General features: G+C 51.7%; 1 protein-coding gene across 1 annotated transcript in view; it reads left to right on the forward strand.

Annotated features, from left to right (window-relative positions):
* Window positions 1–14781, forward strand: part of LOC137671008 (collagen alpha-1(II) chain-like) — a 78290-nt gene that overhangs the window by 17423 nt on the left and 46086 nt on the right. The window contains exons 2-4 of the mRNA XM_068414227.1: window positions 11321–11468; window positions 12244–12402; window positions 12974–13169. Of these exons, the coding sequence (XP_068270328.1) occupies window positions 11321–11468; window positions 12244–12402; window positions 12974–13169 (503 nt within the window). The remainder of the gene's footprint in view (window positions 1–11320; window positions 11469–12243; window positions 12403–12973; window positions 13170–14781) is intronic.

The following is a 14781-nucleotide window of genomic DNA, read 5'->3' on the forward strand; positions in this document are numbered from 1 at the left end:
CTTTCTCAGCTTGGCTTGTGATGCATGATAAAGGCTTGAAAACTATTTTTTGGTGGGAGAAGAGAGATTTTTCTTTGGGTTCTTCTGCATAAGATACTCTGTTTTTTCTCCCTGGGAAATTCTCTAGATTAGTAAAGAAATGGAGAGAAACGAAAACTTAATTTCAGCTGGGAAGTGATTATTAGTGGGTAGGATGCTCTAGTGCAGCCTTAGAGGTAGAAGATACAGGAGCAGGCACGAACCAGCCTTTGGGCAGGATGCTCTTCACAGGGAGGAAGAGGGGAGATTTAGATTGGATATGAGGAAGAAATTCTTTGCTGTGAGGGTGGTGAGACCCTGGCCCAGGTTGCCCAGAGAAGCTGTGGCTGCCCCCTCCCTGGCAGTGTTCAAGGCCAGGTTGGATGGGGCTTGAAGCAACCTGGTCTGGTGGACGGTGTCCCTGCCCATGGCAGGGGGGGTGGATCTAGATGGTCTTTAAGGTCCCTTCCAACCCAAACCAGTCTGTGATTCTGTGATTTTGAACTTTGGGGAGAAAACAGGGGTAGAGATCTTCACATCCAGCAACGGGCATTTGTGTAAAGGCTGATTGTTGTAGAGGTTGACCCATGCCCACGTGCTGAGCATGCCCACCTTGGGACCTCATCTGTAAATGAAGTTACAGGAGGCTTCTTCAATGTCAGCGGAGCATCTGTGCCCATCCTCACCCAAGCTTGACATCTGCAGAGTCCCCTCTGCCCAGGATCTGGCCATGGCGAGCCAGGGCTCGGCCTCGGGACATGGGGGAGCAGCAGTGGATGAATGTCTGCTCAGGGAGCACTGAGGGGGTCAGCCCTACCTGGGGAGGGGTAAAGTGGTGCCTCCAGCACCGTCTGGGGTTTGACAGCTTCTTTCCACATGAAGGAATTCCTGGTTTATGTCTATTTGCCCAGAGCTTTCTGAGCTGCGGTTCAAGCAGTATGGACTGAACCTGACCCATGAGGCTTTCGTGAAATGAGACTTTGCAAGAAGAGGACGTCTTTTTGCTTGAGGGTCTCGGGGTCCCTGGCCCTTCAGGTGTCCCTGATGCCTGGGAAGGCAGCAGCTCATGGTGCCGAGCAGCTTGTGATGAAACTTGAAGGCTCACAGGCACCCCAAGATACTTCAGGTGTAGAAATACCAGTGGAGGGGGAGAGGTGGGAGGTGAGTAGCTCCGTGAAACGCCAAGCATAAAGAACTTGGAGGAGCCTTCAGGAGCTGAGTGAAGATTGAAACCGCAACAATTCAATAGTTTGTGCAGAAAAATTGGCAGCCGCGGTGTGGAATGAATCACAAACGTGCACATGTTTTGCCTGAGGTGAAAATCAGAGTGCTTTTTGGCTGTGAAATGGCAGCTCGTTAGTCTGGGAAACACTCATTTGTAATTTTTTCTTTATTCTTGTGAGCTGTGTTGAAGGGAGCATGAGGGGAAGGTCAGGACTGCTGCTCCTGCCCCGCTCTGCCCCAGGCTGGGCTGCTGCTGGTGCAGGAGGCTCTCGTGCTTCTTTCTCTCTCTCATTCCTGCTCCATTTCTGCAGATCCCCCGCGACAGACGGTGCGTGGTAGCTGGGTACAACCTCCAGAACCTTGTTCCCCATCCAATGGATTTTAACACCAGGTCGGAGCCTGAGCACTGACCCTTGCCACAGCATATCCGAAAGCGAAGGAAGCAGCAGTAGAGCCCTGCAAAGCGTTGTGTGCTTCACTCCCTGCAGTGGGAAACTTTGCCTTAATGAAGTGCACTGGTACTAATTTTGGGTTGGGCATTAGTCGTAGGCCGAGTAACAGGAGCTGAGAGAGGCACTTGCAAGGCGCAATGGCGAAGCGAAGCTTGGGCAGGTCCAGCTCCCACAACCCAGGGCTGGCATGGGCTCACGGGAGCAGCGTCTGTGTCACCTCTCCCTCGGCTTGGGACCCTTGTTGCTTTGCAGGGAATGCCAGTATCTCCAAAGTGATTCACTGCAGCATGAAGTGGCTGTATTTTAGCTAAGGAAAACCACACGCTGACCTGGAGCCATTCTTTTCAAGGGGAAAATTGGCCTTGCTGGATGAAGGCATGGCTAGGAAAGAGTTTCCCTGAGTTAGGATGGGTCTGGACAGAGGTAAGAGGTTTGCCAGACACTTGTGCAGTAGGGAGTCTCCTGCATTAGACCCCAGTCTTTTGAGAAAAACAGACAGGAGTTGCCTTTCCCTGCCAGCAGCCAGGACCTCGAGTCTCCAACAAGCCCCTGTGAAGCATCCCTGGTCCCTTCGCTGCCAGGCGGGTGGCTGGAGGAGCCTGGCAGGCAGCAGACCGTGCCCAGGGGCCCGGACGTGGCTGGGGCCCTGGCTCGCTGCCTGCCGTGCTTGGCACAGCACGGGAGCATGTCCCTGGCAGCCTTGTGTCCGGCCCTGTGTCCCCTGGCTCTTGCCCTCAAGCTCTCTTCCCTGAGTGCCAACTTCTCTCCAAGCCAGGCCTGCGGGACGGGCAGCGCTGGGGTGCATCCCGCTTCGGGGGTGTGACTGTCATGTTTGCCCTGGGCTTTTGGGGCCATTGATTACTCCGGGGTGATGGTTTCAAGGTTTTCTCTGCAGACTGGTGTGCTGGAAACACAGCTTTAACCATGAGAGCAGATGTCCTCCTCCTGCCCCATGAGGGGTTCCTGGCTGGGGCACGATGTGCTATCACGAGTGCTGCAGCCTTGTGTTCACCACAGAGAAGTTTGTTGCAAAGTCTCTGCAGTTTGCTGCCCTCATCACCCCTGAATTGGTGAATTCGTACAAGTCAAACCAGATTTGAGCCTGAGTTTGCCAGCTCTGTGCGTGCGTACGCGGGTGATGGGGCTGTAGGGCCATCGGCAGCCGGCTGCCTGGGACTGCGCAGCATGAGGCCAAGGGCACGGCCAAGCCTGGGTAGGATCTTTGCCCACCCTCCAGCTCCTCTTGCAGGGATGCGATAACAAGGTATCTCCCAGGTGAGCGAGGTGGGGGTGACCTGAGCCAGACCTTTACAGTTGCATTGTATGGTTTCTTCCTGAGTCCCCACTCAGTGTCACACAAGTTTTACTAGTGTGTTTTTTAGTTATTTTGAAATTAATCCCACCGAATCCTCTGTATAGGCATTGTGGACCAATCCAAATCGGGTTTATGCTGATTCACTGTAATTCAGTAATTAGGTTTAATTGCTGCGAGGCAGGCTTGACCAGACTGAAGAGCGGCTGTGTGAGGATTTGCAGATTTAAATGAAATCCATTTAAAAATACCCCTCTAGCTAAACCTATTAAGCCCTGAACATAGATAAAACATCAGTTTCACAGTGTTTGGCTTGGGTAGAGCAAGAGTTTGAGCTCAACCCAATAGCATTTGCTGTCAGTGCTCCAGGAGGGGATAGGACATGCATGCACAGAGCAGAGAATGGAGGAACTGGGGAGGATACGTGGAGAACAGGGGACAGGAGACACAGCAGGGTGTGCGTGTGGCCTGGGGGATGAGGGGGGTGCAAGGTGGGGATGAAGGGTAGCACCCCAGAGCATTTTCCTAGAGACCAGGAGCTTTGGGTTGAGGTTAACTCTCTTGGTTGCTTAGGAAGGAGATGGTTCAGGAGCTCTGTGGGATGTCTCAGTACAGGTCTTGGGAGGGTTAGAAGTGGCTTTTTTTTTGTTTTCTTATTGAAAAAAACAAAACCAAACCAACCTAAGTGAGGCCACCAAATCCTGAAGAGCAGCTAGCCGTTGTGAGCTTTCCTCCCAGCCCTTCCCAGCACCTCCTTCAAAAGGGTCTTCAGACTCTCATTTCCCAGCTGTCAGGATATTGATGTGCTCCGTGTGTGCACAGCCTTTCCCTGTCCCCACAAGGGCAGGAGACATACTCTTCCAGTTAATGGGATGAGATTTTTCACACTGTCTCACGGTGTGGGCAGTTGGGATTTGCAGAGAGAAGACCTGATGAGGATGGTGAAGCTGAAGGCTGAAATGCCCACCAAGCCCACTTTCCCGCTCCCGTGGCCACTCTGGTTTCATCATCCCCGTTGTGGGTTTAGCAACTCTTAAACTCTTTGCTTTCCTGCTCCCGTTGCTCTTCTCCCGGCAGCTCTTTTCCTGCCACTTGGCCTGGTTTTTGTTGTAGCCCATGTATCCTTATTTGGGGTCATCCTCTGCTTCCAGCAGCCCTTCCTCCTCCCCAGGCTTTGTCCCCAAAAGCCCCATCCCGGCAGAGCCCCCCGTGCTGGGCCCGTACAAAGGAGCGGCCGCACGCCTGCAGATCTGCGTAACAGCTCTGGAAAGAAGCCGGTGCTCCGTTTTTTTCCTGTCTAAACAACGTGTTAGCTCTTTCTTCTGAAAAGGTTTTGCTTCCCTGAAATTTTCTGTCCTCTCTGTGGGTGGGTGGTTGCATTCACTCTTCCACTAATAGGTACAACGTTCTCCCTGAGAAATGTGCTTTTTCTTTTTCTTCCTGCTTTGGCTCTGTCTCCCTTCGACTTGCAGCCGCTGGGTCAAAACCAAATTATCCCTGCTCTCCGGAGCAGGGAGGCGAAGGTTGAAATCCTGTTGCATAACCCTCTGAATGCGGGTCCATCACTGCGAGCTGTGCGCGCTTCGGCTTAAACCTCGTCTCGTGGGGCTTGTGGTGTTGCCCGTAGAAAGAAATCATGAGGTGGCAAGGGAAATGGGAACAGTAGGAGGTGAAGGTGGCACAAGAGGTGACACGGATGGCTGCTGTGGATGTTGTTTACGTTACCAGCAATGCTAGGATAGAAAGAGAAGCAGGAAGAGCTGCTGGAGGGTTGATGTCCTGCAAAACAACACTACCGAGATGTCCCTGACCTTGTCCGCTCAATGTGCGGAGTCATCAGGCAAGTTCAAACAAATATGAAGCTGCCATCTTGGGTCTCCTTTGTCTAGAGAAGGTCAGGCACAGCCTCCAAGCCTGAGAACATCTTTCAAGAGACAAATGGTGGAGGAGAGTGAGCTGTTGAGAGGGGAGCGGAGGAGCATTGGTGTTTTGGGGGGGCCATCTTGTTTTGAATGCTTGGTTAGAGACCGTGCCTGTGCTAATGTGGTGGTGTCAGTGGTGTGAGGTGCCAGGACACCCTTGCCCTGGTATATAAGCTTCTTTTCCCATCACTTAATGCAGAGAACCTTTATTATTAAATTCTAACTGTGATATACAAGCCTCTCTAACTCAGAGTTTGAAGACACAGCTGAAGTGCATGGCCTGTGATCCTAAACAGAATTCTGGCAGGACATTTTCATAAGGCACCCAGAAATTAGGGAGAGAAAGACCCACTAGGTCATGTGCTCTGTTCCCCAGCCAGCAAGCGCCAGGGCTCGCTTGGGGTTGTCCCCAGGGCTCGTCCAGCCCAGTTATTTCAGGTCCCATCCAGCGGTACCACATCCAGGGGAAGTGACTCAGTCTGACAGAACCCGTTAAGAGCTCTGGCAGGGCTCCAATTATGTTTTATGTTGTTTAATATCATCTCTTTTTCCCTCATTTCCCTCCTTTGGGGAAGAACGTAAACCTGAATATAAACTTTACATGTGCATACAAGCCAGAGGAAAGCACAGATGGTCATTCTTCTGTCTCTGCCACCTTGAGGGACACCTTGGTCTGGGGTGTAGCCCCAGGGGTGAGGTGGGGAAAGACCACAACTGAATCTTGTTGGGGCCCTGAGAGCACTAATGGGTATTAATGGCCCTGACTAGCCTCACCTGGGACCTCCACCCACGCCCTCATCCCAGGAGCCCCATTTAAGCTCAGCCCTGTGCCCTCAGCCCTTCCCTGAGCTATGGTATAGGGTGCTTGCCTCCAGCCCTCCCTCTGGTTTTGCCTCCTGGATGGGCCATAGACCTATGCTGGATGTAGCTTGTCTCTCGGTAGGACACCTTGTGTGTTTGTCTCCTGTCCTGTATTTGGCTCTGTCTCTTGGATGGACCTTGCACCCATGCTTTAACCGTGTTTCCAGACCAGCTTCTGCCCGTGTATCCCTTTGGCCTTGATTGTGCTACATGGTGGATCCTGGACCTGGTTCATGGCTGGCCTTGCCCAGGGTTGCCCATGGACCCTGTTGCCAGTGGCTGGCTCTGCCTGCTGCATTCACCTACCTTGGGACTGTGTCTGTTGGTAAGTCACTGCCTGCACTGGGGTCCCCCAGCTCCCGGCTTGCCAGCCCCTGGGGAGCAGCTGGCCCTTGGTGCTCCCTGCCACCTTCCCTCTTTGCTGCCCAGGCCAGACTGGTGGGCGCCTGTATGCCAGGCACGTTCCCCCTTGGCCTTGAGGGTGACCAAAATCCCTCTCCACAAAGTTCACTGTCAAAGGATGTATTTGCCTTTGGGGTTGTCCTCTGGGTCACCAGTCTGACCAGGACACGTCTCCTGTTTCTCCTTTTGTTCCTTGGGAATTTTAACTCTGTGTGGGGCCAAAGGGGAGGAAAAACCTGTATTGAAAATGTGGAGCTTATGGACTGATGAAGGAGCACTGACAGAGTCCCCAACACCAAACAGTGCAGGGCCATGTGCAGACCCCTCTGCCTTCATTTCCCCATAGTTCTTCATCCTAGAAACGCTGGTGCTTCTTGTGTGCTTAATATTTGAGCTGGGATTTGTAACTTCAGAGCATTGGGGTAAAGTCTTTAATCCCTCTTTCTGTGTGTTTTTCTAAGCAACTTCATTTTGAAAAAGGTATGTGTAAAACTTTTTGGATTTACTGTTTAATGTTTTTTTTTTGCAAAGGGAACAAACAAGAAGTTGTAGTTTTTGAAATAACCATCACTTAAAGTGCACCAGCGTGTTCAGACCAAGGCTGTGGAGGTAATGATGATGATCCAGGGCCCAATGCTGATAAGTGGAGGATGCATCCTCTGTTGCTGGGCTTTGTGAGATGCTGCCAGTTTTCTCCTCTAGCCCAAGCTTGGGGTTGCTGGGACATCTGCACTAAAACACAAGGTCAGTCTGACTGTTTCTCCTGGTGTGGTTTCTGGGCTCTTGGAGGCAGAGATCTCCTAGCACAACACTGAGCACTGTACTGGGTTTGTGGCGTGTGATTCAACAGCTCCATGCTGTATCTCTAATAGATTTTTATAGGTCCCCCCTTTGCACTGCCTGCTGTGCTCCCCGTCCTTGGTACCCTGATGACCATGGGTTAACTTCAGCTTGGGATGCTGCGTTCTTGGCCCTGGCTCCACTGGCCGGTGCTTGTCCTTGCTGAGGTTGGCCCGTGCACAAGTCTCCCTGGCACTGGGCTGCCTGGGAAGATTCCTGCACAGCTTTAGGAGCCCGGAGGAAATCTGAATTTGGCTGCAGCTGTTGAACTCCAGGAATCTCCAGCATCAAAATAGCCCTTCTGCAGGCTTTTGGTTTGAGGTTGAGGAGCAAAGATGTTGGTTTGGCATGTTGAGTGTCCTGAATGTGCACTGTGGGCAGCCTCGCCTGGCTTTTCTGCAGATGGGCAAGGAAGAACCCAAGTCTGGAGCCCAATGCAAACACAGCTGGACTGTGAGCAGAGCTTGGTGAGCATGGCCGCCAGGGTGGAGGTGGGAGCATGCCGGAGGTGAAGGTTGCTCAGTAGTGGTAGAAAGAGCGTTTGTGAACAGACCTGCTCACTAATGGCCGCTGGAAGGAGCTGGGGAAGCCTGGTGAATGCCTGGGGGGATAAGGCACCTGAGCCCTAGGAAAGCTGAAAGATCATGAGAAAACATGATTTTTTGTAAAGGAATCATAGAATTACCATATCAGGTGTACGGTCTGTCCTGTCCCTGACTCCGGCTGCTGCAGTGACTGCACTCGCTGCATCCTCAGCATCCACCTGCCTGGGATTAATCTGTTCCCAGAAGGGCTGTGACCCCGATCTCTGATAGCTGGTGACTCAGACCCTGCAGCTGAGAATCGCTTCTGCAGGTGATCCGTGTCCTTGAGAAGCAGCTCCCAGAGGTTAAGGCAAAGAGGGAAAACAAACCTGCTTTGAAATTTAAAGTAAATCTGTAATGTTCTTGTAACAACCAGAAAGCCAGCGGTGTCAGGACAGAGAGTTGACCCTTGGTAAATCCTGGGGAGAAGTTGCAAGTGAAAACTTTGCTGTTGAGGCTGGTTGAGCCCTAAATCCTGTGTCATAAACGACCTCGCTGTGCATCAGCTCCTGCCCCAGGATGCGAGCGCAGTGCCATGAGCCGTGGCTACTGCAGCAAGATGCTCTTCAAAGTGTCTGTAGTAGATGGAGCCCATCTGATGCTTTGCTGGCTTGTGCAGCACTGGTTTCTGCTGGAGGCGTTTCTGAGGCCCCAGTGATGCAGAAATGAGCCAGATGCAGCTAAAATAAATACATGGAAAGGTGCTTCTGGAGAATGGGGACTGGGAAGACAAAGCAGTGCCCGTGGGAGAGCTGCAGTCTGGAGCTGGTAAAGCGGGAGAAGGGCATCTGCCTTCCAGCTTCCCCAGCTCTGTGTGAGGGCCATGACTGAGGGGCACGTCATTTATTTCAGGATTTCTCTTTTGACTGATAGGGGAGGTCAGGGAGAGGGAAATGGTTTGCAGTGGCTGATGTGCCCAGGGTATGTGCAGCTGATTACCAGGGTGTAAGTGCTGACCCTCTCTGGGGACTGAAATGTCCCGTTGTCATTTGGTTGTCCTTGCTTGTCTCCAGTAGAGGTTTGGCATCATCCTCTGATTGTACAGATGCATCCCTGCATCATGCAGGGGCTGTGGGGTGGCCGTGCTGGGCTCTCGCTCTGCCGCTCCCAGTGTACATGCAGACGTGGAGAGAGGTGTTCCTAGGGATGGGAACAGGAGTAAATCCTTCCCGTGACGTCCAGGCTCTGCTGACTGCTGCGGGAGAGGCCGCAGCAGTGCGTGTAGCTCCTCTGTCAGAGCTGGGGTTGCTCCGGGGATATAGCGGGATGGGCTCGTCTCTCCCTTGGCTAGTAGGTGCAATGTGTGCTGGTGCTCCCTCGGCTGTGATGGGTTGTGCTTTCTACCTGTCCCCTTGCCTGGCCCTTAAGAGATCTCATTAATTTTGCTCCTAATTCTGTGTTTTAATTTTGTGCCAAATTCTTCTCATGGGGTTGGTGAGGGGTCCAGAGGCAAACACGGACCCTCGCTGTTTAAACCTACCAGCGTAGCCCTGCCCCTGTGATCGCTCTCCATCTACCTCCCGTTCTTGGGCCACGGGGAGAGGAGTCTCTGCTACTTGGTTTAGGAAAGCATCAAGCACGTGCTTAACTTTAATCCTAGATGCACATGTTGTCACGGACCATGGTGTTAACTTTCAGCAAATGCTCAAGCCGTGTGTTAAGGCCATACCCTGCCCAGGAAAACTTCCATGTAAGCATGTTATTTCTAGTAGTAAGTCCCCAGCTTCAGGTTGTGTAGGAAAGCCCTTCACCTGGTGGAATCCACTGAATTCACACTTCTCTGCCTCTAATCACCAGCCAAGCTGATGGGTGATGAGGGCTGCAGCCCCTGGAGACGGAGCGTGCAGGTCTCTGCACATCCATTGGTGTCAGCAGCTGGGAAATCACCTCACAAAACTGCTTGGTAATGAGAAGGGACAAACATTCCTGATAATTTTTTTTTTTTCCCCCTTCTCAGGTGTGTTCAGTCTCAGATTAATTCCCCACACTGTGCATGCACATCACTTGCAACGCTGAAACTCTGCTGACTCAGTACTGGTTTGGGGTTTGTGACTGTTCAAGGCTCCGAGGGGCTCAGCCCTGCACCCCCTCTGGCTTGGTACCATTTTTGCAGTGTTCCTGCTGCCAAAGGCTGTTGCATGTTCATGTTGCTGAGCTGAGAGTTCCCTGAGAATATGTCAGTGCTGTGACCATGTGGGGAGCTGGGGAAATACCAGGTGAAATCCCAAGTTACCACAAAAGGCCATGCATCCCGCAGGACCCCATTCCCTCTCCTCCTTCCCAGCACAGGGCTCTTGCCCTTGCAAAATCTTCTGAGGAGATGGTGTTAGGACTCTGCTACATTAGTGTCTGAACTGGATCAAAGCAGCTTTCTGCTCAATTGACTTGTTATTTTCCAGAGCAGTGGATCTGTAGGGTGTGTGTATCTCCTGTCAGGCTGCAGCATGCCTGAGGCTGTTCATCTGCCCTCAAATAAATCTCGCACCTCATCGACAGTGGGAATTAGAGTGAATGCAGAGGCTGGATGCCTCCCAAGTGATGGCAGATGCTAGTGCAGATGGTACTGGCAGGATTCCCATTGACAAGTCATCAAGTGGGCTTGTCCAGGCCCTCCCAGTAAAGGGGCTGTGGATCTGGAGTGATCCAGACCCCTCCTGCAAGGCTGGGCCCCTGGGGTGCTGTGCTGGGTCTGTCCCTTGTCCCCACCCCTTGCAGGTGGCAGGGTTATTGCTGTACTGCCCAGCAGCATAAAGGGGTGACAAGAAAGGAGGGACCTGGTTGTAGATGTCTCGAAGGTAGAAGCAGTGTGTCTGGGCAGAGCCAGATGTCTGCAATGTTGGGTTTTGTGGTTTGTTTTTTTTTTTTTTAATTAATGGAGGGGAACAAGAAACCTTGTGGTTTTAAACAAATGTTTGTTCAGGTATTTCTGTAGTTGGAGGATTTTTCAGTTAAAGAATGAAATTGGAAAGGGAATGTCTCTGTTCACCAAGGGAGTTAAAAGCTCCTCATGAGACTGAAGCGATGGTGCTGCCAAGCAGCCCAGACCAGGGGCTCTCACCCAGTTCAAAGCATCTTGCGTGTTCACAGCATGGTTCTGAAAGTGGCCCTTTCACCTCCTGGGAAAGGAGTGTTGCATCATGCACGGCTCCCAGCGGAGCTCCTGACCCTGTCACAGTGATGAACCCTGCTTTGGGCAGAGGGGAGGGCCTCTGGGGTCTGGTCACCTCAGTGAGGGACACAGTAACTTCACCCCAGTCCTTGGTCCAATTCTTTATCGAACTTGGGCAAACTTCAACAAGGAAGCTCGGGAAAGGACTGAGCAGGATTTTCTGTACGCAGCTGATCCAGGACTTGTGTTTTAAGATGTTTGTGTCCCAGGCTCTGCTTTACTGTCCTGAGCATCCCAACGATATGGTCATAAAGGTACTACCACTGCTGGGGTAGAAATGGCCCTTCGTGTCTTTGGGACACTGGCCTTGAAACATGGATCTGTTTCACAAGTATCACCTGTCTGCTTCTGAAGTTATCTGAATGTTTGTTTCGGTTCAAGTTTACCGAATTTGGGAATTATTTTAATTTCCCCAAATTTCATTCTCTTCTTCCTGGGGGTTTTGTCTGTTGTCTAATAGGAAGAACGAAGAGAGCAGAGCCCTGTAGTGAAGGTATCTTGGCTACTGAGCATCTCTTTCTTCTCCTCCAATGCAGATGAAGTGAACTTGCTGGACAAGATTACCTCCCACGCGCGGGACCTCAGCAATATTTCCTTTGGCTATGATGAAGCCAACTGCAGCGTCCTGGAGATCGGGCAGTACGCTACCCTCAACATCCCTACGAGGGAGGTGTTCGGGGACAGGTAGGCTGCCTTCAGGGGGATGGGGTTAGGGTGGTGGTGCTCAAAATCACCTCATGCATGCTTGTTGGTTTGAGGGGTTACTTTAAGACCTCCATTCCATAATGACATGAAGGTAACACATCTACTCTGTGCTCTTATGAGCTGCTTCCCTTTCTTCCATCTCTCTTGGTCGTGTGTAGGGAAGACACATTGGCACAGTGCTTGACTGACCATTTCCAGCAATGTGTTTTCTTGATGTTCCCATCAGGAAGGCCTCTCTGCTCCAGCCCATAACTGGAGAGAGCACGAGAGACAGCACAGCCATATCCATCAGCATTGCTTGATGCCAAGGCGCTGGTCTGTGGAGGCATAGGCTAGGTCAGACCTTTGCCGTGCTTGATACGGGGCTGTAGCTTGCTGTGGACAAGGGCGCTGGATGTGGTGAGCGAAGGCAGCATTGAAGAGCTGCTTGTAACAGGGTTACCATCCAGTCTGGGCAGTGGGCAGGGCAGGAGTCCCGTGGAAAATCAAGCACAGCCACGTAAGCATGTGGTGAGGTTGCACCTGAGAGGGATGTGTTAGGGTCCTATGGGCAATGCTAATTTTGGCCTGGCTGCTTCATTCTGAGTACCTGACCTTACAACCCAAACGATCCTTTGCTCTTGTTTTTTTTTTTTTTTTTTTTGTTCTCACTGAGTTCATTTGTGCTGTGACTCATGTTTTTTTGTCCTAAGAGGGCAGTTCATGGTGATACAGCAGCTGCTGCAGGACGCCATGCGTCGCTTCTTTCTGCTAGGTTTGCAGATGAGCTGAGTGTGCTGATGAAGCTCAGGTACTCGCTGAAGGAGGACACCAGCCTAGTGACCATCCTTAGCCATCGGAGCCATGTGCTCTTCCAGATCAGGATTAACCCATACGCCTTGGTCTTTGTCACCACGAGGAGGAGACACTACGAGTAAGTTCCAGCTCAGGTGCTTTCTTCTGCCTTTTCATGCTTCCTCTTCCACTCCCAAGGCCAGAGTTAAGGTTTCCCACTGTGGGCTTTGAGCACTGCTGCTCTGACCCCAGCTCAGCTGAGTCAAGGTCATGCTCCCCCACCTGGGTGATGGTCCCTCAGACCTGGTGGCGTGACGGCACAGGTAGTCACTGCCTAACTACACTCTGTCAAAATGATGTTGATCTGGAAGAGAAAGCAAAGAACAAAAAGGTTCAGGTACCTGGGGATAAATCAAGTGGGGAGAGACACAAATATCAGTGATTTCCCAGACTCCTCAACTGGTTGTAGACACGCCCAAATCCATTTGGGATAAAAATAGCATTCCTGTGCTGGAAGAGAAGTGATGGTGCTTACTTGTGACAATAAGGTAGACTTAATCTCTCTAGTACTGTCCTTTGCATTTGCACTAAGGCTGGATACACGAGGCACCCCGGGAGCTGGTAAGGGTGAAGCCTAGTCCTGCATAAGGTGTGGGACTGCAGTTTGGTTTCATGTTGTGCCTCTTCCCTTCCCCCTCTGGGGCACGCAGGTTCCCAGTATCTGTTCTCGGCGATGGGCGCTGGCACCAAGTTGCCCTCAGCATCTCCTTGGAGAGGCTGGAGTTGCATGTGGACTGTCGGCTGGTGGACAGAGTGAGCTGGTCCAATTATTTCGGGATGGGAGTGAACACTGAGGGGCTGATCATCATTGGAGGCCTGATCGAGTCCTTCGAGATCCCCTTTAAGGTGAGAGCTGGGCAGACCTGGCAGGGCTGCATTTGAGGACATGGTCTGCTCTAGCTGCATGAAGTGAGGTTGCCACTCCCTCTGAAGGAATCCATTGCCTTCTCTTGCTAAAACACACCATTTCTTTTCACGGTTGGGGGAAGGTGAGCTTTGCAAAGGCTTTGAATTGTGCAAAGTGCTTACTTCTGGGTCAGGGCAGCGTAAGTGCCAGCAGTCAGGTCAGCAGTAGAGACTTCTAGGTTACAGGCTTACACTCATCCTCTCTTGCAGACCATGACTTGTACCATGTACAGAAGTCATCTGCAGTCAGCACACAAAGCATTTGGCTGGAGAGCTTGTCCCATGCATGTATTGAAGATAAAATCCTTGCTCTGGGGACTTTACAAGCAAAGGATTCCCAGCAGGTTAGAGTAGATGGCCTTGTTAGAATGCCTGATAAATTCAAAGGCTGTCAGGCTTTGTGTTGAAACATATGTGATGGTCAACCTCAAACACAGAACCTGAGGGCATCAAAGAGATTCGAACTCTCACAGAAAATGTCCAAGTGGCATTTCTGAGACCAGCCCCTGGTTTGTGTCATCAATCTGAAGCTCTTCTCCATTACTGTGGGGTAGCTCTCTCCTTGTCCCTGGTTTGTGATGGGCTGCCCAGCTGCACCTCCAGCCTGGGGAGGAAGATTTCAACTTGTTTAGTGAAGAGATCAGCTGGCAGCTTGGACATGCTCCTCTCTGCATTTACGGCTGCTGGGAGGTAGCAGGGGACCACTGTATGAGTAGAGCTGGCTCAGATGTTCCCTGTGGATCATTGTGTCATGCAGAAAAGCTGCTCGAGCATCAGCGGTGCCGTGTTGCTAACTAATTACTTCAGTCACCCTGAGCTTAATGAAGGAAATGTGAAGGCAGCCTAGCAAGGCAGGGAAGCCCTTTTTGGATCAGTTTTGATTCTGACAAGTGCAGAACCTTGGACACTGACATTTTGCCTTGTGCAGACAAACAAGCATCTCTATATCTGCCTCCCTCCCTCCTCTGTCTGGTGGTCTATGCTGGGAGTCCAATACCATGCTTCATTCTTTTCTTCTTTGTAAATCTTCTCCTGTACAGTGTTTTCCCTTTGGTCTCTCCTCATGCACCCTTGTTTTCAACAGGCCCTTTGCAGTACGAGAGCAGCTCCTTGCTGCCGTGCAGCACTCAGCTGAGTGGTCCTTGCTGCCTCGCTGGGAGCTGTAGGGCCTGGGGGTGCGGGGAGGTGCCGGTTCAGTTGCTGCTGCCTGCAGGCACACAGTTGTCAACTCATTGAGGGTCCCTTTTGGTGCTGCCCCTGCACCGGGCACTGCTCAGGCTGCGCCAGGGGAGGATGCTCTCTTGGAGGTGAATAGCAAGGACCTGATCCTGCAGTGTGCTTAGCACCTCTTGAATCCTCACTGTAATTTAACTCAAGAATAGCTTGCGCGTTGCTGGCCCTTAGCCTCTGTTCCCAGGATCTTTGCATCCAGCTCTTGACTCTTGGGAAGTGCATGTTGATTGCCTAAACCATCCTGTAAAGAAGTCCCTGGCTATGAGAGGCTGAGACCCTCCTCGCCCCAGACCTTTCCCTGTCCTCTGGAGGCAGCATG

This window comes from Nyctibius grandis, chromosome 16, assembly GCF_013368605.1.
Source record: "Nyctibius grandis isolate bNycGra1 chromosome 16, bNycGra1.pri, whole genome shotgun sequence".
Lineage (NCBI taxonomy): Eukaryota > Metazoa > Chordata > Aves > Nyctibiiformes > Nyctibiidae > Nyctibius > Nyctibius grandis.